Source organism: Manacus vitellinus, unplaced genomic scaffold (genome assembly GCF_001715985.3).
Source record: "Manacus vitellinus isolate BGI_N305 unplaced genomic scaffold, ASM171598v3 scaffold_15_pilon, whole genome shotgun sequence".
Classification (NCBI taxonomy): Eukaryota; Metazoa; Chordata; class Aves; order Passeriformes; family Pipridae; genus Manacus; species Manacus vitellinus.
Window position 1 is genome coordinate 12,872,346 of NW_021939122.1, and position 24,339 is coordinate 12,896,684.

Below are 24,339 nucleotides of genomic sequence, written 5' to 3' on the forward strand. Positions count from 1 at the left end.
CAAAGTTCTTTAAAGTGATCCAATCCAGAAGCTCCATGTCATTACTGGATCCACAAAAGCTTTGATCCACAGATCTGCAAAGGCTTTTGACCTCAACAGAGGAATGTGAGGCTCACAGTGGAAGACACTAAACAAAGCTGTGATGGATTTGGTCACTGGTGCTAAATCACTCATGTACCATCAGTATGGAATCTTGCTAATTATGTGTTTTTAATCCATATAATGGAAATTTTAAGCCATATAAAAATATTTTATAAATACTAATTATTTATCTATTTCATGGTGCCTTTCATCTGTACCTTGTTGTGCCAAAATTATAGCATTTGTGAACATCCTTCTATTTTGATATGCAGCACTTCAGTAATCAAGTTTCACATATACATCTGACACCCCAGCATAGAATTCCTGACCATACAAATGTTCCCACAGGTACAGAACAACAGACCAGATCCACAGGGAACAGTCACAGAACAGATGCAACACTTCTCTTCAGAAACCATCCGTAAAAAAAAACAGATACAAGGGTTAAAATAAACCAGATCTCATACTTTCTTTTTTTTGCCTTGACTTTGAGTCAGTTATGAAGAGACATATGTAAAAGCTGGAAACTGGCTGGAGTTACAGAGTAGTTAGAGACACACCATTTATCAATAGTTAGAATAAGAGTAAATATTTGAGCAATATTATAGAATAAAAAGCCATGGCTCACAGCTCATTAACAAGCATTTTCCAATCTTTTTTTAATGATCTCTCACTGTTCTTTAATCTAGAACTTCTTTTAGCTTGCATCTTTATTCTCATGTGGGTTTAAAGCAGTTTTCAGCACCATTCCTGGTTATTTTGTTTATGCTTCTCACACCTCTCCACGTTTCTCACTTTTCATTAGAGATCATGCTTCTGCAAGCAAATCTCTAGCCAGACACACCTTCACCATACAATCCACAAATGATATGCTAATTCCAACCAAAAACTGTGTTGAAGGATAAACAAAGAGAAGATCTGTGACCCAGAAGAGAACAGAACAGAGCAGTGCCCCATTCATATTATTTATTTCTGCCTTGTAAGAACACAGAGGTAGAATCATAGAATCAGAGAATGGTTTGCATTGGAAGGGACCTTAAAGACCATCTAGTTCCACCCCCTACCATGGGCAGGGACACCTTCCAGTAGACCAGGTTACTCAGGGCCCTGTCCAGCCTGGCCTTGAACACTTCCAGGGATGAGGCATCCACAACTTCTGTGAGCAATCCGTGCCAGTGCCTCACCACCCTTGCAGTAAAGAATTTCTTCTTAACATCTGATCCAAACCTTCCCTCTTTCAGTTTGAAGCCATTCCCCTTTGTCCTGTCAATACATGCCCTTGCCAAAAAGTCCTCTTCAGCTTTCTTGTAGTCTCCCTGCACAATAGGGATTTTCCTGGAGTAGCTCACCATTTTTGCAAAAGGTGAGTATTACAATTTCAGTTGTAATGAGCAAACCAACAACATAAACAAGGAATATTCAGAGAGAGATAATGAGCAGTAACTAGCTTTACTGTGAAAGCCTCTACATAATCTGGCTCCCAGGGTCCAAGTGACTCTTTTGCTCCTTGCTCTCCCCAGTAACGGCCATCAGTGATTCTATCACTCCCTCACACAATGCTGCCTGCAAGAGGATCTCATTTTACAAACCCACTTTTCTCCAGTGCCAAGGAGGTATTTAAAATCAAAAGTAAAGGGAGAAATGGTGGCATGATGGCACGTACACTGTGCTCCAGCTGCTCAGCTGCTAGGGCAGAACCCTAATGAAAAAGGAAGCTTTTCTTTTCAGGGCTTGATCACTGACTTCAGATGAGCAGATTATTTTTTAAATAGTTCTGAGGAAAACATTTGCAAGTGAACACTCAAAACTTGGATCCAAACTATTTAAGTTCCCTCTGCTTCCAGTTTCTGGCAGGTTTTCTGACTTGGCTCTGAATCTTCTGACTGTGCCCATCTCTATTTTCATGCCTCTGCTTGAAAAATCCTGTTTCTTATCTAAAGCACAAAAGCACTGCCTTTTCCAAAAGCCAGGTCTGTTGTGTGTCACTTCTTCTCAGCAAGATGACTGGCTGGAAATTTAGTTGTTACTCAAACTTTTAATTTCACAGCCATTCAGATGCTCAATTAATTTGCTTCCATCAGAAGTTCATCTTGTGAGACCTGTGATAACACACAGCTTTCTCTTATTAAAATCAAGGCACTCTGGGCTCATCATCACTCCATATCTTATGTACTTCAGATGTTCCTCTTGGCATGGATCCTTTGGGGTATATTTACTGTTATCATAGGGTTGCCAGATATATGGTATGGTGGCTGCCTTTCTTATCCAGTGCCCGCAAAGGAACTGCTCTTTGGATTCTACTTTAATAACATCCATGATTAAAGTCGTTGGCTGAAGGCTTTGTAAACACAACACCTAAAGTTGTTTTTAGTTCCCAGCATAAATTAAAGAATTTAGAACAAAATATTTACACCTCCTTCCACAGATATTAAAAATCTGTACTAAGAAAATCGTTCTGTTAGGCACCATGACAAGATAAAAATAATGGATAAAGCACAGTTTAAGTGGTGATCTGAAGTGATGAACTGTCACAAACAAGTGTGTGTATTTTTTGGAGTTTGGTACACTGAGTTCACTGAATCCATTGTTTTTGAAAGATGAGGCCCAATAAGAGCACTGATCCACTGTTCCCACTGTCAGAATAACATTTGCTGAAGCCTACAAAGAAGAGTCTTACACATTTATTTTGGTGCACATGTGTAATTTTAAGCACATAAAATTATACAACTGTAGAAAATAAGGCTGGAAAGGCCTTCAATTAGGTGCCTTGTCCATCTTTCTGTTTGAAGTCCAGCTTCATCTTAAATATTCTTCATAGAATTTTCTTTAGAAGACTTTTAAAACTTTCCCATGAGGATTCAGAGCCTCTTGAGGTGGTCTGGTCTATATTTTCTCACCATACTTGCTGTTAGAAAATGTCTTGAAGTTCCAAACAAGTAATTCCTGCTTCAGCTGACAATCACTTCCCCTCTCCCACTCTCAGTGTAACTTATCTCCTTTCTTGCCATCACCTTTTATGTATTTGAATGCTGTCACATACACCATTAGGGTTTCCAACACCAGACTAAGCTTTTCTTGTTCCTGCAGCTTTCCTCAGACACTGAGTTCCTCTGATTGCTGGGATCTACCTCTGGCCTTCACAGGGAGTACCTACATGCTTAAAGCTACATACATTTTTAAGTGCTGCGCTGAGCCAGGGACTACATTCCTAGAGCTGCCCAAGGCTGTCAAACACATGCTGGTCTAGTTTAATTGCATGACACTTCAGTTAATTACTGTTTTGATAATAAATCTGGCAGTATTGCAAATGCCTTTAACCTTGTAACTGCAGGTAAAAACTACTATATTTTGCCAACAGTGCCAAACTGTTGTGAACCTTATCTACCTGTCCAGGAGACAGTGTTTAACTTAGAGTTCCATAAGGTATTTCCTTAGCAGTGCAGGCATGAACTCTGTGTATTGGAAACTGGTGTTCTTAATATGTCTAGAAGCAAAATATTTTGCCAATAAACAGCCATGCCCAATACCTAATGAACACTGAGACACTGAGACAGACATATATCCCCACCCTCATCAATAGAGGTTCGATCCCCTCCATTTGAGCACACAAAATGTAGCAGACAGAAGAGCATCTGTAGTTAATGTATGCCAAATGTATGCAGTCAAGCAAAACATAAGGAAACCAACAAGCCAATACATGTGCATAGAATATTATAATGAAAACTGAGGGAGACAGAGACCAAGTGGGAATAAGACAGAATGGAAACAGAGACTAAGCAATTGCCAGAGTCAAGAGCAAGCAGCTCAAAGGAGGGGGGGCAGTGAACCATGGTTGGGTTGAGCTATTAGAATTACATGCTCCTACTTCTGTTCTGTTTACTTTACTGTAGCTATTTGCAGTGTCAGTGGAATCCTTTAGCTTTTCCTAAAACAAATGAACAGCATTTGCACAACTGAACAATAATAAACTAGTAAAAAAAGACCAGCATCTAGAAGCAATACAAGATAAGTGTACAATAAAAAATTGGGATGTACAGTTCCCAACACATAACTTAGCAATAAACAAATACAAGAGAATTGTTTGTTATGTACTTGTGTGAATGTGCAATATTCAAAGAATATGTCTGTGTCAAATATTCAGGAGCTGTTAGGGACAAATGGGAATAGTATTTAAAAGAAATAGAAAGAATGTGCTGAGAATGTCCTTTCAATGCATTTTTTAATATTTGACCTAGGATCTGCATTTTCAAAACATCAGTGGGAAAATACACTCAACGTTCACTTGTGGAATATATTCTAAAGATGGCCTGAACACAAACCAATCTCTTCACGAAAGAGCTTCCTCTTGGCATTCATTCACCTCAGCTAATGAACATGAGATCAAAGTTTAATCACTTACAGCATCAGTTTGAACATGGCTGCATCTGTGGGACATAAACATAAAGGGAATCTTACAGTGCAGTTGCATTCATTGCAGTAATGGCTGAAGAGACTGCATCTCCCAGACAGCTGCTTCCCACAAAGAAAGCACTTTTATCCCATTTTTCCTACCTTTCTTCTACCCAAATTATGCAGATGAACAAAATTCTTACAAATGTATTAGATTAAATTAGTCGTTGGTATAAAATCATCAATTCCTAAGAAATCAGATAAACTAAAGATGAAATTGGCCCATGGGGTTTTGCTGTTTCAAAAATAAGCACAGGATTAATTCTTAGCTGCAATAATTCTTAGCTGAGTTTATCATGGTGACTTTGGGGTGTGGGGTTTGATCCTCCACGTTTGGATATTAAATCGTTACAGCTTCACCATCATATCTGTGGGGATCTTCTTGCACATAGGTTTACTTAGAAAAGGAAAAGTAAATATTTCTGTGTAAGATGTATATGTATGAGCCATGTCCATGCTATTTTGTTCCTCCTCAGTGGTACTGCTCCTGTGCTTCTGGTGACACACCCAAGTCTTAAAAGTGCATCACTGAATGATTTCAGCTCTCTGGCAGCTTCTGAGGTTTGGCAATATGCATGGCAACTGATCTTTGGTGGACTTGAGTTTATAATAAAAGGAAAACTTATGAGTTCCTTAGCTTCTTGAGGCCCTCTCAACTTCTCCACTGCCTGGTGGACTCTTCAGAGAGCTGTACCTCAGGCTGGCTGTTTGGTGTCAATATTAGACTGCAGGCTTGACTATTAAAAATTTGGAATAATGAGACTGGCAGAGCTGATGAGATCTGCCTATAGTACTGAGCAGAAAGGGCAATATCTTCATTTGCAGTTTTCCTGGCAGTGCTATGCAGGGACTCTGCCAGCATCAGCTTTCAGCATCTCGCCAGTGTTGGCTTTTGAGACGTATTTGTACTTTTCACCTGCAAGATGTGCCCATGGTGTGCCTGAGGAGCTGGAGATGGGTGAGGAGAGCTATTTATTTGTTCTAAATGGAACCTGAAACTCCTTGAGAAGGCAACAGCAAAACACCAAGACCTTTCAGTAACAGCTACTGGCACAAACATTCTCTCTGGGAAAAGATCCTCCTCTTTGCCATTTCCCACTTGTGCCTATTGCCCTTTGTTTTGTTTTTTGTTTGTTTGGGTGAGTGGTTGTTGTTTTGGGGTGGTTGTTTGTTTGGGTTTGTTTTTTCTGTTCTGTTTTGTTTTGTTTTGTTTAACAGATTACAAAATCAGCAGTTACAGCTAGGTACACTAACAGATAGAGCAAAGTAGTAGTAGCTCTTGCATTATAGTGATATTTGTGAGAAAGTATGTCTCTAGGTTTGAGAGAAAATCTTAGGACAAAAAAGTGTTAAACCAGGGAGAGTTTAACTGCTTCTAGGCTTGAATTTAGATAGTGAGAATCCCATTTTAAGGAAAAGAAAGGTCTGACCCAGAATTCCTCACTGAAATGGAAAAGAAGGATGTCACCAAACAGAGTAAACTGCATAGTGTAGGTGATGATATTCTTGATTAGTCTTTGCACTCACATGTCACACATGATTAAGTAGGGTACACCCATACATGCACTGTTGATCCCAGAAAGATGAATCCCACATAGGACTTCCTATCCAGACATCAGTGTGGACAATTTTAAGGCTATTCATGCCTGGTTTCACAGCCTCAAGAAGAGGTAGAGTATATGCTATCTAAAATTTCAAGGTGATCTATCTGCTGATCTAACCCCTGAGGAGTCTTTCAAGAGAAAACTTGTCAGTGCATACCCATGTGTTGAGTTACCACCATGCATTTAACAATGATGAAATACCTTATTCTGGCATATGTTACCCATGCAATGCTTGTAATTAACTCAAGGAAAAAATGCACTAAACTTTAAAACATCAAACCCAGACTAACTCTTTCAGCTGTGAATGAACTGAGAGTTTTCCAGTTACAGGGATATCATGTGAAGTGGTATGGCATGGCTGTCACCAAAGAGGTTGATGACAAAGAGAGCTTGTTCAGTGACAATTAATATGTGTGATGGAGGTCACTGTGGCCAGGACACAGATTCAAAGTTACATGTGCTACTGATGGGAAAACGTCCCCTGTTAAAGCAGGTGGCATTTGCTAACTTGGTTCACTTGGCAGCAGCTCAGCACTGCTGCACTCCACTTAAGACAAATGTTCTTCACCCAAAATAAAGTTTCCTTAATGTGTTCAGAGGAGACTGGTTGCCTCCTCACACAGTGTGAAACACTTACACTAATGCAGCCAGCTGCAATTCCAGTATCTCAGCACCACATGAAATCATACCATTAGCTCACTCCATATGCCACACTTCCACTAACTTCCATCACAATAGAATAGTTCTGCTTCCCTTCAGCTCAGGAGGAACTTTCTCAATGACTTCAAATGTCACAAGGGCTAAGCTGCCCTTCTGCAGGAAGATAACACAGCAAGAGTAAAAATAATTTAAGAGTAATCACTTGAACCCTCTGAGGCTGTAAGAAAATATTACACGCTCATCAGTACAGCTCTTTCTGTATGCCTGTGTAGAGAGAGGGACTCAAAATACAGTTATTACAGACAGGAACATGAATAGAAAATTTGCATGGAAATTACTTAGGAAATAATTGAAACAAAAGCAATACAGCTCATAAACATTGAAAAGTTTATTTTTAAATGAGCTATATGTCCCAAAGAGCATATTTTACTCAAGAAAGAAGGAGAAGTCAAAAAAATTTCACTGCACATTTTATTTGCTAAAGGAAATGGCACAGAAGACATTCTTATTGTCTTCTCTACAGCTGAGCATTTTGGGAGGAGGGGTGATAAGCCAGTATTTACTGAGTTCCTATCGTATGGGAGTACCTCAAGTATTCTGATTTATAAAGAACATACTTCAACCTCTACAGTAAAAAGTGCCAAATTTCATATCTGTTCACCATTTTTGGTGAATTGCCAACCTGATGCAGCCGTCCTTAGACATGTGATTTGTTTGCATGGATAATGCAAAGTCATATCCCCCATATCACAACAATTGTGCACACTTAAAATGTTACTCATGTTACCAACAGTACAGAAAACAGGAGAGAGCTTTAAGCCAGCTCTCACATCAGTGTACTAACCCGTGAGCCTGAGCTGCAACACGGGGGGCTCAGTGTCTGACAACATGGCCACACTGAAATCTCAGCCCTCTGGACGTGACTTTATTGTCAGCAGTATCCAGAGCTGGAAATCTCCCATGAACACTTTTGTATTTCATCCTTAGGAAAACACTTGTAAATCTTTACTTTTTAAAAGTTTCTCTAACCCCAAGTAAATGACCTAATTTGTTTCTTAATAACAGGGAGGAAGAATATGTTTAAACCCTGCCTGCTGATGATGCAGTTTGGTAGGGAAGGAGGTGTTTTCAGTTCTAAAACAAAACAATAAGCAGTGGTGATCCTGAAGTGATGATGGACACAAGTCTCTCATGTCTGCATTCAGAGCAACAATGAAACCCTCAGGGGTCCAGGAACAAGGAGAGATGTGCATCTTCATCTGTGCTTACCTGCTCACTGGATGACTTGTTTGGTACACAAGTTTAATCCACTGGGTCCACACAAGGCCTCCAGATTATGGGTAACTGCCCTCAAACCAGCTCATCTGCACTTGCAAATAAACCATGCCCACTTCTTCAGCTTCACTGATTTCAGTAGCACAGATAAATATGAGCAATCGAAGAGTTATATGTGCACAGCACAGAGTGAACTGTTGCTTTCAGTTGATGAGAAAATGAAACAACTCCTGAAGCTCCATTACAATTCAAATACTTTTGACAGAAAAATGCTTAGACCATCACAGATGACAAAAGGCTGTATCAGGGACTAGTTTGGGCAAGGCTTGGATTTTCTTAAAACAATGATCAATCAGTTCCCCAGCAAAGATAGGAACACTGAAGGTCTGTTTATTGCTTCCTTTGTCTGCTACAGTCTTGTAAAGATTTCAAACTGTAATCTTTGGCTTGCTATGTCAGAGAAAATCCCACAAACAGACACTAAAATAATAGGCAATCGTGTGCTGCTCCCTTTTATGAGCACTGTGCCTCACCCACTTGGTTATTCACACATGCAGCAGTGAGAACTAGGACACCCATCTCACCTGCCTCTTACATTAACTTTTGTAATGGCAAATTGCAGTGCCCCTCACCTACAACAAAGCCAGGCAGTTTTTCTTTTCAAGGCGGGTACCTTGAAAATGGAAGGGAAAATATGGGGTACTCTAAGCAAGCCCGAGATGTAAAGCAGAAAGGCAACAAAAATTTACTTTTGCTTTAGCTTTATGCTGATGTCATTCCAGAGACTGCACTGTTAGTTACTGGACATCTACACCATCATGAGAGCAGAATCCATCTCCCAAGGACAGCTCGCAGTAAACTGGTTTTACTCCAGGAATCTGGTCTGTAAAGCCCTTCCCTTGATATATTTACATGGCTATAAGCAAGTCAGAACATTTTTCCAAGGAGTGAATAGCAGCCAGCAAAAACACAGCCCTAGGCTCATGCTGAAGTGGGTAGGATTTAAAAATGTCTGCAGCAGTTAGTGGTTAGGCACACAAAAACACCCCACCCTTCAGCCCCAGGCGAGAGGGAATATGCCGACAGTGCAGAGTGTACTTCATGCGTCAGGATCCATCACTTGGCTTCGAACAAGATCAACAGATTTCAGGAGAACGAGAGAAGGGGATAATGCAGATGTGCCCTAAGGTGCAATATGTTGACTAACATCCCAGTGACTGAGTGGCAACGTTAATGAGAAAAGGCCTAAACTATTGCACCAGCAAACTGTTAAATGGAAGTTTTGGGATGCTCCTGGAACTCTGGAAGAGAAGAACCCATAAAGGTCAAACCAGAGTCTCTAAACCCAAAGCCAGTATCCTTTAATATTACTTTCCAATTTGGCTTTTCTACTACAGGGGATGCCCATAGGGGAGTTATAACATGTCCTCGTCCCATCAGTGCCACTGTGTTAGCACTAGTGCTCTTCTGGAGTTACACAGATAATATCCTTCAATTGTGCAGACAAACCGGAGTACACTTGGAAAAGAAAATTATCTGATCACTTAAAACGTCATCACAGAAATACCAAAGAAAATAAAACCAGGAAGCACATTTTCCTACTGGTTTCTTGGGAAAACAAGTTTCTCTGAAGGGAAGAAGCATGTTCAGCAAACAGAGCTCAATAATTTTATTGCCCAGTGCACAATTTCCTATGCATTTTTTTTCTTGTGTTTTACTTGCCCCAAAACTATTCTGATCACAGAAGGAATAAAAGAAATAAAACCATGACATTAAAAGGGCTTAATAAAGACTGTACTGCAATTAATGTGCTACTGTTGCACATACTGATGAACTTAACTAAACAGCATGAGAAACACTCCACAGTGTGCCATAAACATCCCATATCAATAACACATGGATTATCTGTTTTTCTCAAGGGAAGCAGATGTGCAGTTTTTGAGAGGAAGGTTTTAGTCTGACTGGTTTGCCATCATTAAGTTGAGGATAACATACTCTCCATCACTATTGGGTTTCTGCAATAAAAGTACTGGACAGTCACCTGATGACAGCCTAATTCCCAGCTCCATCAGGGGCCTCCAGAAGGGTCTTAAGCATGTCATGTTTTTGTAGTACTTTGTGTTAATATCAAGTAAATTCATAAGTAAATGTGGTAAACACAGCTAAACACGAAACATCAACCTGAACAGTATCTTTTATTTGGGTGATTTATGAGCGATTACCCATCAGCAAATACTGATGATAATATTTCCCTTTCTCTACTCTTTTTGTAGTACACTAAACTCATAAATCCAACATATGGCACCGTCTTTCCATATTCACAGTCCCAAACAACTGTGAATTGTTTGTGATTGTGCCCCAATCCCACTTGGGGTGGGGCACATGGGCGTTGCTCTAATTAAGAGCCATGATAATGCACAGGATGACTTTTTCATGTGCTATGTTCCTGTAAAATCTTACTGGAATCTTGCCTGGCAAATGATCTAAAATCTCAAACTTTCTGTTGTTCTTGTGCAACTCATCTGTTAACATGTCTGTACAACAGAGCATGAGTAATTTAAAGCAGGGACCATACTTGAGACTGAAGGAAATACCCTGTGAACTTGGAGACATGCCATCTCAAAGCTCCAGAGTATCTGAGATCCGACACAGTTGATAAATCTGCAGCAGAAGTTCTATTAGCACTTTTACTGTTGCACCCAGGAGTCCATTTTTAACTCATCAAAAAATTAAAATATTAATGACATTAAATTAGCTGCAGGTCTTAAAAAAATAAATAAGCTGCTGGTTTAAAAAATGCCTCCAAACTGCCTCAACACTTGAGGTATCATGCCAGGTTTTTTTGCTAAATGGTTACAAAAGATTGTACAACTTAGTTATGTAATCTAAATTCCCACATTTGCTACTGAAAATATTCTTTCTAAATCAATTTCACTGACAGATAAAATCTTATACAAGGAGTGACCTAAGAGCCTCAGGTTCTCAGATTTCCCAAAACAACTTGGTCTAGATGGGCTTTGAATGTTTTGATACGTTTTACTGCAGGAGAGTAAAAGGTTGCTATCATCCCTATCAAATCCTACTTGAAGTGAGTGAATCTATGTATGCTTGTGGTCAAAAGCACAGCAACTGCTAATGTGTTACACCTACATTTGGTGCTTACTCACCACACAGTTCAAGATTGTCTCTGATCTCAATACAGATGAGAGTTACACAAGGTGAAGAGAAAATTGAGCATCCTCATCTGTAGCTGTGAGGAGGAACCAGGCAGGAAATTAATGCATTTCTGATACACAAGCCAAGGGCATGATCCAGTGAGGGCATGTGGGTGCCTGTACCCCATGTGCAGCTCCCAGCACAGCTGCGTGAGGTGTCCATGGGCAGCTTGGGCCAGTCTGGCTGTGGGCAGTGCTGGAGGAACCACTGGTACCTCATCCCTGCGGGCTGGGAGCTGTCCCTGTTATGGCTTCCACAGCTCCTTTTGTCAGTCCTGACAGTCATATTGGAAAAACGTTGTGTACAAACCAGTTTAAAGAAACATAAATCCACATGGGGAAGCCAGGTGTGCAGCATGGAAGGGATGTTTGCTGATAAAGACAGGAAAATCATGTTTGATTCAGCAGTGCCTTCGAGCGCCAGGGCACTCTGCAATCCTGAACTGCAGGATGCAGCCACAGCTGGGGCTGCTCCTTGTCACTGTCCCAATCTCCTTGCCTGTTTCTCCGGTCAAGTTTCTTCATTTTCACTTGTCCTTCCTCACAACCAAGACAGCACTGCTCAGGTCCTGCTCCTCAGGTACAGATTTTCCCCTTCTGTGAGGAGACAGTGCCTGTGACAAAGGCAATGGTAGCTTGAGGTGGAGAGTTGTGGTTCCCTTGGCTGTGCCAAAGGCTGGGCCTGCCATGCCATCCATGGTGGGGCGTGCTCCATGCTGGGGCAGGAGCCCCTCTCCCCGGCCCAAGGCCACTCCAGGAACACTGTCTTAGAGTCTTAAATTGTACCAGGGCAGGATTCAGTTGGACATCAGCAAGAATTTCTTCACAGAAAGAACGATTAGACATTGGAGTGGGCTGCCGAGGGAGGTGCTGGAGTCACCATCCCTCGAGGTGTTTAAGGAAAGACTGGTCGTGGCACTTAGTGCCCTGGTCTGATTTACACGGTGTTGTCGGGTCATAAGTTGCACTCGATGATCTCAGAGGTCTTTTCCGACCCAACTCATTCTGTAATTCTGTGAGACGGCACCTGGTCCAGACACCAGGCATGGGGTGGGAGGCCCTTACATGCCCAGATGCAACAGTGTACGCGGTCCCCAGGGATGCCACACGCCAGGGGCGGCGCCAACCCCGCGTTTGCTGCCCGCCCTCAGGATCGGGATCGGGACCGACACCGCGAGCAGCCCCCGTGCCCCTCCTGCCTCAGCGCCTCCCACCGCGCGCAGGCGCAGACAGCCCGCGCCGCCGGCGCGCACGGGGGCGCAGGCGCGGTGCCGCTCCGGGCCGGGCGGCGGGAGGTTGGAGCGAGCGCCGCAGCGGGAGCTGCTCCCGCCGGGCTGGGCCGGGCCCGCCGCGGCTTCTCCTCGCTTCACCCGCGCCCCGGGGCCGCGGGGTCCCCGAGGGGCCTCCCCTCGCTCTGCAGCCGCTGCGGGTCTGTGCAGTGGCACCGTTTCTGGGGTGCCTCAGGGCCCCCCGGGGTGCGTCCTCTCAGAACGGGCTCCTCCGGCCTGTGTCTTTGTCTCTGGGTTGCCCAGCCTTCGTCCCGCTTCTCTGGGGGTGGAAAGCTGGCTGGGAAAAGTTTTATTGAGTGTTAGTAAAGCCTTCAGTTGAGAAAGTGAAAGGAGTGCGTGTTGTTGTGTAACGTACTTATAAGCAGGAAAACTGAGGACGTAGCTTCATAGACTTGCCCAGAGTGAAAAATCAAGTAAGTAGTGAAGTGGAAAATTGTCTCTTCCCCTTTTAACCCAAGTTTTCTTTACTTGATGGACAGAATTATTTTTTCTGTGTGGTGAAAAGCATCACTGCTTGAAACTGCTGGGAAGGATTTTAAGAGTGCAGGAGATCTGTGTGGAAGTGCTGTCAAGGAAGAGCATTAGCGAAGTATTTGTTGTACTTATGGTCACTGGAAGATGAATCTGCATTACAAAGTAAGGGCAGAGAGGCATAGGTTTTGAGGGTTTTTTTAAAGCTGTCTATTTAAGATAGCTCTTAGGTTTGAAATTACTTTGCTATTTACTGAATTACGTGTTTGTGATATACTGTATACGTAAGCATGATGTAGCTTTTTTTAGGCTCTTGCTTACATTAAGAAATAATATTGATAAACTTCCATTATATTTAATGGATGATGTGAGCTTTTTGTTTAATTGATGGATTGCTAAAATACCCAATTAACTGGACTCTTTCCTGAGGTCTGAGGCTTTTTAATGGAGCTCCGTATGTTCGGTTTAGAACAGCTGGGGGGGAACGTTGACTTGTAAGATAAATGAGGACCTGCATCCTTTGGTAGAGAGCCAGGAAGCCCAGGGTTGCTGGGTTATTAAGGCGTTGGCATACTGAAGCTTTGGCATTTTTCACCTCTGAAGAGGGAGCCCCCCTCGTGCCGGTCTCGTGTTGCCCAGTCGCTTGTTTGCAGGATTTTATTCCTGAGAGGCTTCTGTTCCAAAACTCCTAATTGCAATTTGCAGGTGACCAGAGGTGTAGCTGTCGATTTTCCAGCTGCATTCTGGCCACTAGCAGGTGCTTCACAAGTGCTAAACTAAGTTAAACATTGCCAAATCGACTTGCAGTTGGTTCGTGCTGGGAGGGGTGACTTACCATTTAATTAAAGCGCCTTTCTAAGCGAAAGGGGGATGTTTCCTGTTAGTCAAAAGTTCTACTTGGGTGAGTAATTACTTTTTTAAGCAGCATTCCCCAGACAGATCAAATGATAAAGTGGATTATTTTCACAGACCTGGATACCCAATTATTTTGTTCTACAGAAAAGATTAATTGTTTATACATGTGGACAACAAAAATCGTCCTGGCTCCCAACAATCCTTTTATTGCTATTTGGGATGCAGTTAAATGAAAGGACTGTTTCTTAACAACTGACTTAGGAAGCACTATTCCTTTGAGTTAGACAAGCAGTAAGGGTCATTCAGGTTAAGAAAATACACTTTGTTTGGAGTGACCTTTTTTTGATGAGTTCAACGCCTCAGGGTCTGACCTTGGATTTATAGGCAGACACTTAAAAGAAGATGTCAAATAGGAAAAAAAATTACAATGGATAATACCTGTAAGGCTTTTTATAAATATTTTTCATCTTTTAAAGAAAAAAATCCGTAGAGCTTTAGGAGCGAGGGAAAAATAATATATAAAATCCATGGTAAGATACTTTGTGGCAGTTAGTAGTGTCTTGTATCCTCTTGAAGAAAAGCCGTTCGCAAAGGAAGATGCTCCTTAGCACATGGAACAGTTGTGAAACTGATGCAGACACCTTTTTGGAACATGCTAATTAGAAAATAAGCCTTAGAATTTCCTGCTGGAGCTTTTTACTCATTTCTGCAGCCACATGGCTCATTATAATCAGGTGAAAATGACACCATAATTCATTCTGTTGTTTAACAGAGACTGCTATCCATCTCGAGATGGAAGAACCAGTGCTAGATAAAGTGCCATCTCTGTGTGATACTCCAAAGGATTCTGGAGCAGCACCTCCACGGGGGACTAGTTCAGGGAAACAGGTATGGAAACTTTGTTTTGCCAGTAATGTGATTCTTCGTAGTTAAAGAATGCTTGTGAAATAACCAAGGAGTGAGAGGTCACTGAGATAGTGCTGGAAGGCTAAAGACAGGTACCTTATAACCATAGCTACAAGGCTGTCCAGGTAAGGAATGTGCTCGGTACACTTTGCTCTGAATATGCAGATGTTTGCTGTGAATACAAAGTGATGGAGCAACACCAAATGCCATACTAATACACTTAAATACTGTTTAGGGTTTTTGGTGGGGTTTTTTGTTTGTTTTAACCTGTCATCTTCAGCTTCCTCAGATCCTAGTTTTCTGTGTTGCTGTGCATGCAGGATGACTTTCTGTAACTTCTGCCTGCACTGGAACAAAGTAGACTGCTTTCAGTTTGTATGTTCTCCATAGTGCCAAGCTCTGCTTTGGTCTTGATCCTGGCATTTGTTATGGTGATGCTGTCCTGTTCAGCATCCAGCTCTGTGCAGGACAGGCCTAGTTTGCAAGTATTCCTTAACTAATCCCATGCTCCTGTATTTTAGTGTATTTATGGACGTAAAAATGTTAGACACGTTATAAAAAATAATTGTTAACTTATTTCAAAGGAAAAAAAATTTTTTAAATGCTTATCAGTGAAGTATCTCAAAGCATGAACAAGTAAAAATTATACAGATATTTGTAATATGCTCAAGTAGAATACAGATGTTTTACACTACTGCTAATACAGATGTATATGTGTAATAAGATGGAACAGCAGAAAAAAACCATTAAACTAGAAGGGGAAATTGAACTTGATAGAATAGATTCAACCAAGTTGAAATATGCCATATTTCTTCTACACAAAGACTAGATAAGTAGGTTTGGCTCAATAGAATACAGGATTTGGTCCTAGAAATGTGGAGCTACATCTTTCCTTATCTTGCAGTTGCGTGTGCAGATAAATGTGGAAAGAAGAAGTTAGCTTCGTTCCAGTTTGTCAAGGCTACAGAGAGAATCACGAAGTCTGGCTTTACAATGATTGTTAAATATATTACATATTCTGTATAAATACTAACCAGGTAAACAATTATTTGAGATTTGATCAAGATTTAAGATTATGCTGACCACCTGTTTTTGTTTGTTTGTTTTTTAGCAAATGAGTGCAGCTCTGAGGGAGCGGTTACGGAAAACAAGACGTTCCTTTAATGCCAATTTTACAGCGGCAAAGCGGCTCAAAATAGACACTGAAGAAAAAGACTGTGCTGATGCTGACACAGGGTGCCTGCCAATGACAAGTAAAGATTGTTCCAGATTACAAGATGGTCCTGAAGACCTTGAAAGAAACAGCACTGCACATACATGTTTCAGAAGTCCCTCACGAGAGAGTGATCCCAGTGGATCAGCAGAGAATTCAGATGTGCTACCAGTTGATCTTGGTCAGCAACTGTCCCTGGAAGAAAAAGTAAGGCTGGTGAAACAAGTGCAAGAGAAGGAAGAATTACTTCGTAGGCTCAAACTGGTGAAGATGTATCGATCCAAGGTGAGGCAATACTGACTCACTGGTCTTTTGGGGTGTGTGGTGTTTGCGTATTGTGTCAGTTTAAGGCATTTTATAAAAATATCTGCATGGTATCAAAACCCCCCACATGTCAGCAAAGGACAATTTTTTTGTTTTCTTTTGTCCCAACTGCAGAACAACCTGTGTGAACTGCAGGCTTTGATAGTGAAATGGAGAAGCAGCACCCAGCTGATGCTTTATGAACTACAGTCGGCCTTTTCTGCAGACGGCAAGAAAGTGAGTCTCACTCAGCTGATTGATACTTTTGGATTAGAAGACCAGTTATTGCACTACAGCAGAACAGAAGAAGATTTTATAGATGCATAATCTACAATTGCAAAGCTTTTATTAGACACAAAAGCAGAAAAGACCAAGTGAATTCTGATCATGTCAGAAGTGTTGATCAGGCAGTGGACTTGATGCTTTGGGGTTAGGAGGTTTTCTCCAGAGAAACTTGTAAAGCTTTGTACTTAGATACAGTAGGCACTGTAAAAGGCATTACTTATTGGAAAAGATCAAACTTTTAGTGTTTTGGAGAACCTGGCTTAATGACTTAGTCAGTTAATTTTTATTTAATAAAAATAAAATGAGATCATACTTTAACAGGTAGAAAGCAGTCCATTCTTTGGTTAGTCTTTGTATGGTTACTTCTGTTGAAATAACTCAAATGGTCATTTCTGTTTGTGTTCAGATGGGGAAGAGTTCAGTTTTTTATTCATAAATACATCCCCATTTTACAAATGTCTTCCTGCTACCAGTCAGCTAATGAAGGCCAATGACAGGATTTTGTGAGTTAAGTAAAGATAACTAGTTTTCATGATGTTAATATTCTGAGGCTGTGATAAGATGTTCTCACTGGCTTTAATTGTTACTGAAGGATATGTGCCACAATGCAATTGCTTTTGGGTACTAGTCCAGACAGTCATCTTCAGGGCCACTGTCTCATAATCAATTTGCCCCAGCCTGAGGTAATAGAAGGGAAGGCAAGAAAATTGCAACCAACTTTCTACTCTACTACTATGCCTGAGAGCCAAGGTGTTTTCTCTCTTCAAATAAATAAGAAAAATAAGGCCTTGTCTAATGGGATTGCTTCAAACACAGCATCATAAAGCTGAATAAAACTTTACCATTTAATTTATTCTCCAATAAATGTATTTTTCAAAAGCTTTTTTATCTTAAGTTGAAATTGCTTATTTTCTCATCATGGCCTGAGCACAGAGCATGGTGACTTCTGCCTGCTTTTATATTCCTTAAAATCACTGCTTTTCAAGTGTAACAATACATAAATCTTAACTACTCTACAACTCTCCCTGCTATGAATCTTGTTTTCTATGTGATCATATTCTTTATCGATTATACCTTAACTGTTTTGTTTACAAGTGGCATATCCTGTTTCCTTAATAAGGAAATAATTCCTTAGACATCTGAAGGGAAATAAAATCAAAGATCATACAGACCCTTTTGACATTGATATGGCTCATTAGACTTAAATCTGTACCTAGAACTTGCTCTTAAGAATACTGACTGTTGCTGTCCACAGAGAGTTAATGCAGAACAACCTTTATTGCCAATCACATTTTGAGTATTGAAGCACTATTTCTTCTGCTTCTTTAGGTTTGTGAAGAAAGATGATGGTGCCTGGTGCAGGGGCCAGTTATCTTCCCTGAGATCCCTGGCAGATTCAGAACTCTGCTGCTTCTAGGGAAATTTCAGCAGGAAGAAAAAGTCTTGCAAGAAGCAAGATGTAATTAGCATCCTTACAGATCCCAGTTAGAGACGGTAAAACAAAAAAGGAGGTGCTGTACAGGATCACAACAGAAGTAGTTTTTTCTTACAAGTGTAGAATTTTATTAAGCTAAGGTATCAAAACTATTTCTCTCTCAAAATGGAATGAGCTTAGATATGTGAATTTATGAAAGAATAATTATTTCACACCATGGGAAACAGGGAAATAAAAGGCAGTGAGAATGACTGAGTAAGTAGATCAGGCTCTAGCAGTAGTTAATTTTATCACAGGTTCTTTATTTTTCTTAGGTGTCTTTGAGGGATTTGGCAGGAGAACAGACTGCATCAGTGCAAAGGGGTGGGAGATGCCAGAAACTATTTCAGGAGGCCAGATGCTTCCAAACCTGGTTTTCCTGTGATTCTGCCAGTGGGCAGCAGCCACAGCTACTGCTGGCTGTGGGTAATTATGCTGTGAAGGCACAGCAGCTTTTGGGACTGGGCCAAGTAGCACACATGGCCCTGACGAAGCGCATCTACATCTTCTCAGCAACCTATACGTGTGCCATCACAGGTGTAAATATATTAAGTCAAAGCCACAGACATGAATTTTAGCAGATGGAAATTCAGAGATTGCTTGCAGTACTTTAAAATGTTCTACAATTGCATATTGCAGACAGTGGACATACAAATACACCTGTTCTTCTCAGTCTGCAATTTCTTGTACCCTTTGTTTTCTATAATGAGCTATATGGTTTATATAATGAAACCAGCAGAAATAAATCTCATCAACTGAAGTATAATGGGGATAAGACCAGGTGTAAAATATGCAAACCAGACAAACATCCATCTTTCAAAGTGCAGTTATTTTTAAGGAAATTACAGAAGAAATCTTTTGTGGAAAGAAAAGTTCAGGGAGAGAAATTAGCTGTCAAAGCTCTTTTACTTAGACAAGACCATGGTATTATAGATCTACCTGGACTCTGTTCTTTATATATGAGGGGGTGTTCTTGTTCTCAGTATTTCAAGTTCTGATTGAAGACTTGCAAACTCTTCTTTCTGTTCCTTTATAAGATCCCGTAGGTTTTTCTGCTTCAAAATCTCTTGGTAACGCTGCTTTGTAATCTTTTCAGAAATATCCCGTGTGTCTGCATAAAACAAAATATAAGGATTAGCCTGTGCTCATAGGGGATGTGTAGTCTATATTTATATTGTACCTGTCCTGAGGTTATTCCAAATTCTGTATAAAATAGGCAAGCATTTTAAAGAAGGCTCCCAGTTGGGCTTAAAAGCCTTTATAGTACTGAATAAAGGAAAATATTTCAAAAAGGCACTGAGCATGCTTGCTTTAGTTTCTAGCAAGTACCCACTGTTTTGAAAATCTGTAACTTTTCCTCTAGTGGAAAGATCTCTACAGTTTTTCTAATACTGAATACCATTCTCAGCTCCACACTTCTTCCTCTGTTCCCTTGGAAGGGTGGAAAGAAGTGTGTTGAACAGCTCTGTGAAAGAATGAAAGCATGTTGTATAATGAAGTTACTAATGACTATAATATTTTTACTTGAATAGTTTCAGGAATTTAGTCAACTAGCTTTGGTTACAAGAGGCACGATCTCCAGGTACACTCTTCAGTGAGCAGTGTTAGGTTTTGGTAGGAAGGACTCTGCTAATTGCACTCATACAGGAATACACAGCCACTCCCTGTCCTTTAGCTGATGGTGGGGAACAGGACTGCACAGCCTTGGAGTTATTTTCTGAATGTTTTTCTTTGCTTGTGACTTTAAGTGCTTTACTGGACTCACCAGCTGCCTCAAAGATATGCCTCCTTTCTGAAACAGAGACAAGCATTTCCTTCAGCTGCAGGCTCAGCTCATAGTTCGCTTCCTCTTTTAAACGGATGCTCTTCTTCAGCTCTCTAATTTTTTTCTGATGGTTCTTCACATTCTTCTCGTGCAACTGTCCATTTTGAAATCAATAAAGCAAATATATGAGGTGATAAAAAAGCTGTTCAGACAAACGTGATGGAAACTTACAATTTTAAGCACTGCATTGTAGCTCAATAAACTTTCATGTATTTTGATTTGACTGGTAGCACATTCTAAGCTTGACTTTGTATAGTGTCTTTCACATGCTGTATCTCAGTATGTTTATGGAGATCTAATATAAGGACCAGCCAAGGAACCAAGAGGTATGGGTCAGGGAGAGAGATATTAAAGATAAAACTTGAAAGGAAAAGAGAGGAAAGGAAGTCAGTGGAATCAGTGAGTTAAGGACATGCTCTTGGCTGCTGGGAGCTGCTGAAGAAAAGGTTGTGCTGAAGCTGTAAAGGGACAAGATAAATACTAAAGCTTGAAGAGGAAGAGGAGGCTGCTGTCAGCTAGTGCAACTTGGAGAAAATTTACTGGAAACTCTTAAAAACAAGGATAATCATAATTTGAGGGATGAAATAGATGAGGGAGCCAGCAAATCAGATTGTTGTGTGTGTTATTTTGAATACAGGGGGGTAGGGATATTATGAATAGGCTGGTGCTCCTGGAGAGAAACATTTAGCAGTAAGGACTGAAAGAATGCTTCATTAGAAATGGAAGAGTGACTTTTATAAGCAGTGCTGTGTAAGAAATGATTAGCAGATCTGCATTCAGATGTTCAGGACAGGAAAGCATTTAACTCCAGTAGCAGAGCAAGTAGATGTCTCTCCATAGGGTTGATCTCTGCAGCAATTCAGGTATGATGACTGCTTCCAAAGACTTTAGAGAACTGCTGCTGTAGCCAGCACAGCTCAAGTTGAAGAAACTATTGAAAGCCAGATGGACAAACACATGACTATATATATATTCATCTGTGTCTGCTGTTGTGGCTGTACTCCAACAGTCCTTGAGTTAGCACGCCTATATCAATTGTACTTACTTCTTATTCCTTACAAACACCTCTTGCTAATGAAGGCAAGGAGTTGCATTTAAACTAAGGATGTGTCTCTCAAATGTGGTGGTTCCCTTAAGATTTACCTTATCCATGAAACGAAGAGTCTCCTCCAGCCCTGCAATGTGCTGGGCGATGTGGCTGCCATAGTTCTGCACGGTTAGGAACTGAAGAAATAAAACCAGAAAGAAATGATCTTATTATGCCAGTTCATTCTTAACAATTCCACACTTCTATAAAGGCAATCATACTATGTGAAATGCAAAAAACCTAGAATTCTGCAGTGGAAGGGCTTACTAGCGATCATAAATGGACGTCATAAAGATATTCTTGGACACTCTGAATACTAGACTGTGCAGCTGTTAAAAAGAATGTTATCTGTCACGTGTTAATGGAAACAAAGACCAAACAAATTTGTTGAGATTGTCAAAAACCCCAAGCTATACTTTTGCTTATAATGCAATCTAAGCTTACACAGCTGGAGGCCAAAGTGCTATACAGTGTGTCTTTAGGCTAGAGAGGAAAAGAATTATTTTCTGTCTCTCAGCTTCCTAGTAATTCTTACTTCTTTTATTGTTCTATCTGCATAGTAATTGATATTTCAGAGAATTTATTGGGTTTTTTTCCTTGAGCACACTGCTACTAAAATACCTCTTTATCAAATGACAAATGGTAAACCTCATAATGTTTTATGGACCTGTAATGGGCAGTAGACAGGTTTCTGTATTTGTAGACTCATCCTTCCCGAGTTCTGTCCCACCAAAGTTGACAGGTAGAATTTTGTGGACTATTCTTGTTAGGGGAGGGGAAGCAGGAAAGACCCAGCGGGCTCCTCTGCCTACAGTATTAAACTTCTTTCACTCACTCCTTCATTAACAGCCCTCACTCCAGATGTTCTCAGGTCCTTGCCCACACACATTTATCTTAGCCATCTTTCTTTCTGTTCCTATTGTTGGCGTCTCTGTTGCCTTGTCTTTCCCAATAACACTATATTTCTACTCAAAAACTGAAGTAAAGTCAAGCCTCTCAGAGCATACAAATTCTGATTAAACTAGTAAATGCCTTTGCTATGGACAGTTTAACTCTCTCTGAAAGGTGACAGTTTAAATGCTCATCAGTTTAAATGAGCTAACAGCAACACTGGTGATGAATTTGCCACAAGAACTTTTCGGTGTGTTGTCACATCACCTCTTTGGAAAGCTGTTCTGTTGTGCTAGTTGTGGAAGTCCCTTGGTTGTATTCAGAACCAGCATTGTGGAGAGCAGCAAAACAAATGAAGACTGAGCAAAACATGTGGTTTGGATTTTCTTTTAATCTTTTGATTGCATTACAGTCTCCTTACCTGCTGTCCAACACTTCCTTTTCTCCGTGTTTTATGGCTCTCCCCACTGCAATATCTCCAGCCTTCCCAGCCTCCAGCATCCCTTACTTCAAACCTTTATGCCCCTCACCTCATCACCTCAAGACCCTCAGATTTCCCTGCAGTCCTCTACATCCCATACTGTGATACCCTCAGGCTTTCCCTACAACCTTGCTTCTTCCTCCCTTCTTCTCCCAGTGGTATCCTTGGCTCGCTCCCACAGTCTTTATCCATGTTTCCTGGCCTGCCAGCTGGGCGTGCTCCAAGTTGTGTAGGTGCTGCCTTGCCGGCCGGCTGCTCCCTCCTGCCTGCCGGGGATGGCAAACAATTCCCTGTCATTCTGCTGCTGGGCCAGCGAATGGCAGTGAGCGGGTGGGACTCAGTGAGGCTCCTGTAGGAACGCTCAATCTGTTTACTGAGCAAAAGTTACGGTATTTCTGTGCGATACCAGATGGGGGCACCTCAGACCTTTCATTTAAAAAGGATGCTGATCGATTTTAAAACATCTGTGCCTTGTGGCTGCAAAATCCTAAATCCTTACTCTTGCCAATTTTGAAACACTAAGAGTTAAGGCTAATTTTGCCTTAATTTACACCTCAACATCCCAAAGAATTTCATCACTGATCAATTCAATGTGTAAAGCTTCCCTTTGAAAGCGGAATTGTTGACCTATTAGGCATCACATTTCTTTGTTGTAGTAAGAGACTTACGAGATACAAATGATCTTTCTTACCAGTACAGGCAGCATAATTTTCTGCAGTCAAAATATAAATTAGAGAAAGCAACTCACTAGCTGGCAGTCTTTTGAAATAGGTAGTATTACAATGTCCCGAGCCTTCTCTTTCAGATCTTCTATCTGCATTCTCATTTTCTTGTGCTCCCATTCCAGCCGACGTATCCCTCTAGAGAAGTCTTTGAATTCTATTATAGCAGCAATTTTTTTTTCTCCTTGAGTCTGAAAAAGTAGATCAATCTTAATTAACACATTTTACAGATTATGGAATAATTGTTTGCAACAAGATGGGCAAGCTTCCAAAGTTATAATTTTAGTCAGTTAAACAGGCTATACTGCAGTCTCTTTCCAGACTTTGCTCCAGATGGTTATCTTTCATGAAAATCTGTTCCCTTTTATGCCCTGTGTCACAGCCTTGGATCATAGAAGTAAATGAAGAAAATGACAACTAACCTCTCTCTCCATCTTTCTATCTCCATCTTTCTACCTTATATAAGAATGGGAAGGCATTTTAGGTACAAAATATAGGTATTTTGCTGTTGTTACTGAAGGCTTTGTGCAGAAGCAGCAAAAGGCAATTTTTGTACAGCTGGAATGTCTAAAAAAATAATGTCTAAAAAAGACTGTTTTAAATATCATCAGCAATTTCACCTTACATAAAAAAACTGTATTAATTTTTTAAATCTTAATGTAAGCTACTGTTCAAATGCTTCTTAACATGACTATAAGTTTGCCTTGAGGGAATTTTCGGACTGGTATCTAGGATATTAGAAGTTTCTATTTACAATATATGTGTGATGGTGTGTCCAGAAACTGTTGCCATTTCATTGATTTGAAGCGTATTGATCAAACATCAAGAAAGCAGTTTGTATTGCAATCTTTACATCATGATAAGAGACATTAGAGAATTCTTAATAGCTTCTAGATTACAATTGAGCCTGCTGGTGTGTTGTAATGAAATGAAAGTAGACATCAAACTGGAAAAAAAGCAGAGCCCCTGAAGTACATGCATTGGTTTAAAAAGTTTAAATTTCCTTCAGATAATTACCGAGATAGAGCAATTCAGTTCTTCAACAACACTCTTTTTAATGAGAATAGCATCAGAGTAGTCTGGGATCTCAGTATTTTCCAATTCCACCTGTCCTTGTTTTAGCACAAACTGGACAGTCAAATTCTGCTGAAGTTTCATCTTCTTCTCCTGCAACCTAAAATGGCAGAAAACAAAAACAGTGTTTAGTGATTTCAACAGGATTATATAACTATTTATATTAATTACTGGTAAGT

The 24,339-nt window shown here is 40.6% G+C and overlaps 3 protein-coding genes across 4 annotated transcripts in view; 1 reads left to right on the top strand and 2 right to left on the bottom strand.

Moving 5' to 3' along the window:
• COL17A1 (collagen type XVII alpha 1 chain) overlaps positions 1-12,039 on the bottom strand; it is a 60,283-nt gene extending 48,244 nt beyond the window's left edge. Inside the window, exon 1 of the mRNA XM_018069284.2 lies at positions 11,237-12,039. The gene's annotated coding sequence lies outside the window, so the exon portion shown is untranslated. The remainder of the gene's footprint in view (positions 1-11,236) is intronic.
• Positions 12,040-12,659: 620 nt separating this feature from the next.
• On the top strand, positions 12,660-16,924 carry SFR1 (SWI5 dependent homologous recombination repair protein 1). 2 transcript variants are annotated; one of them, XM_018069289.3, is made up of 5 exons: positions 12,660-12,986; positions 13,572-13,749; positions 14,672-14,787; positions 15,917-16,303; positions 16,457-16,924. In XM_018069289.3, exons 3-5 carry the CDS (start codon positions 14,692-14,694, stop codon positions 16,646-16,648), a joined length of 675 nt encoding a protein of 224 aa, XP_017924778.2. In that variant the 5' UTR covers positions 12,660-12,986; positions 13,572-13,749; positions 14,672-14,691; the 3' UTR covers positions 16,649-16,924. The 2 variants fall into 2 exon arrangements, with proteins under 2 accessions (XP_017924778.2, XP_017924776.2); XM_018069287.2 differs by lacking the exon at positions 13,572-13,749 and having other exon boundaries at positions 12,661-12,986.
• A 1,302-nt stretch (positions 16,925-18,226) lies between these two features.
• CFAP43 (cilia and flagella associated protein 43) overlaps positions 18,227-24,339 on the bottom strand; it is a 40,947-nt gene continuing 34,834 nt past the window's right edge. Inside the window, exons 34-38 of the mRNA XM_018069285.2 lie at positions 24,104-24,260; positions 23,113-23,277; positions 21,049-21,129; positions 19,846-19,999; positions 18,227-19,191 (exon numbers count right to left, since the gene is read on the bottom strand). Of these exons, the coding sequence (XP_017924774.2) occupies positions 19,034-19,191; positions 19,846-19,999; positions 21,049-21,129; positions 23,113-23,277; positions 24,104-24,260 (715 nt within the window). The 3' untranslated portion in view covers positions 18,227-19,033. The remainder of the gene's footprint in view (positions 19,192-19,845; positions 20,000-21,048; positions 21,130-23,112; positions 23,278-24,103; positions 24,261-24,339) is intronic.

What these genes read in the sequence shown, in the direction of transcription:
- SFR1 (XM_018069289.3), top strand. Translation starts at nt 14,692, where the DNA reads ATGGAAGAACCAGTGCTAGATAAAGTGCCATCTCTGTGTGATACTCCA. An exon ending in GGACTAGTTCAGGGAAACAG is followed by an intron (nt 14,788 to 15,916) that starts GTATGGAAACTT and finishes TTTGTTTTTTAG; the next exon opens with CAAATGAGTGCAGCTCTGAG. An exon ending in TGAAGATGTATCGATCCAAG is followed by an intron (nt 16,304 to 16,456) that starts GTGAGGCAATAC and finishes TCCCAACTGCAG; the next exon opens with AACAACCTGTGTGAACTGCA.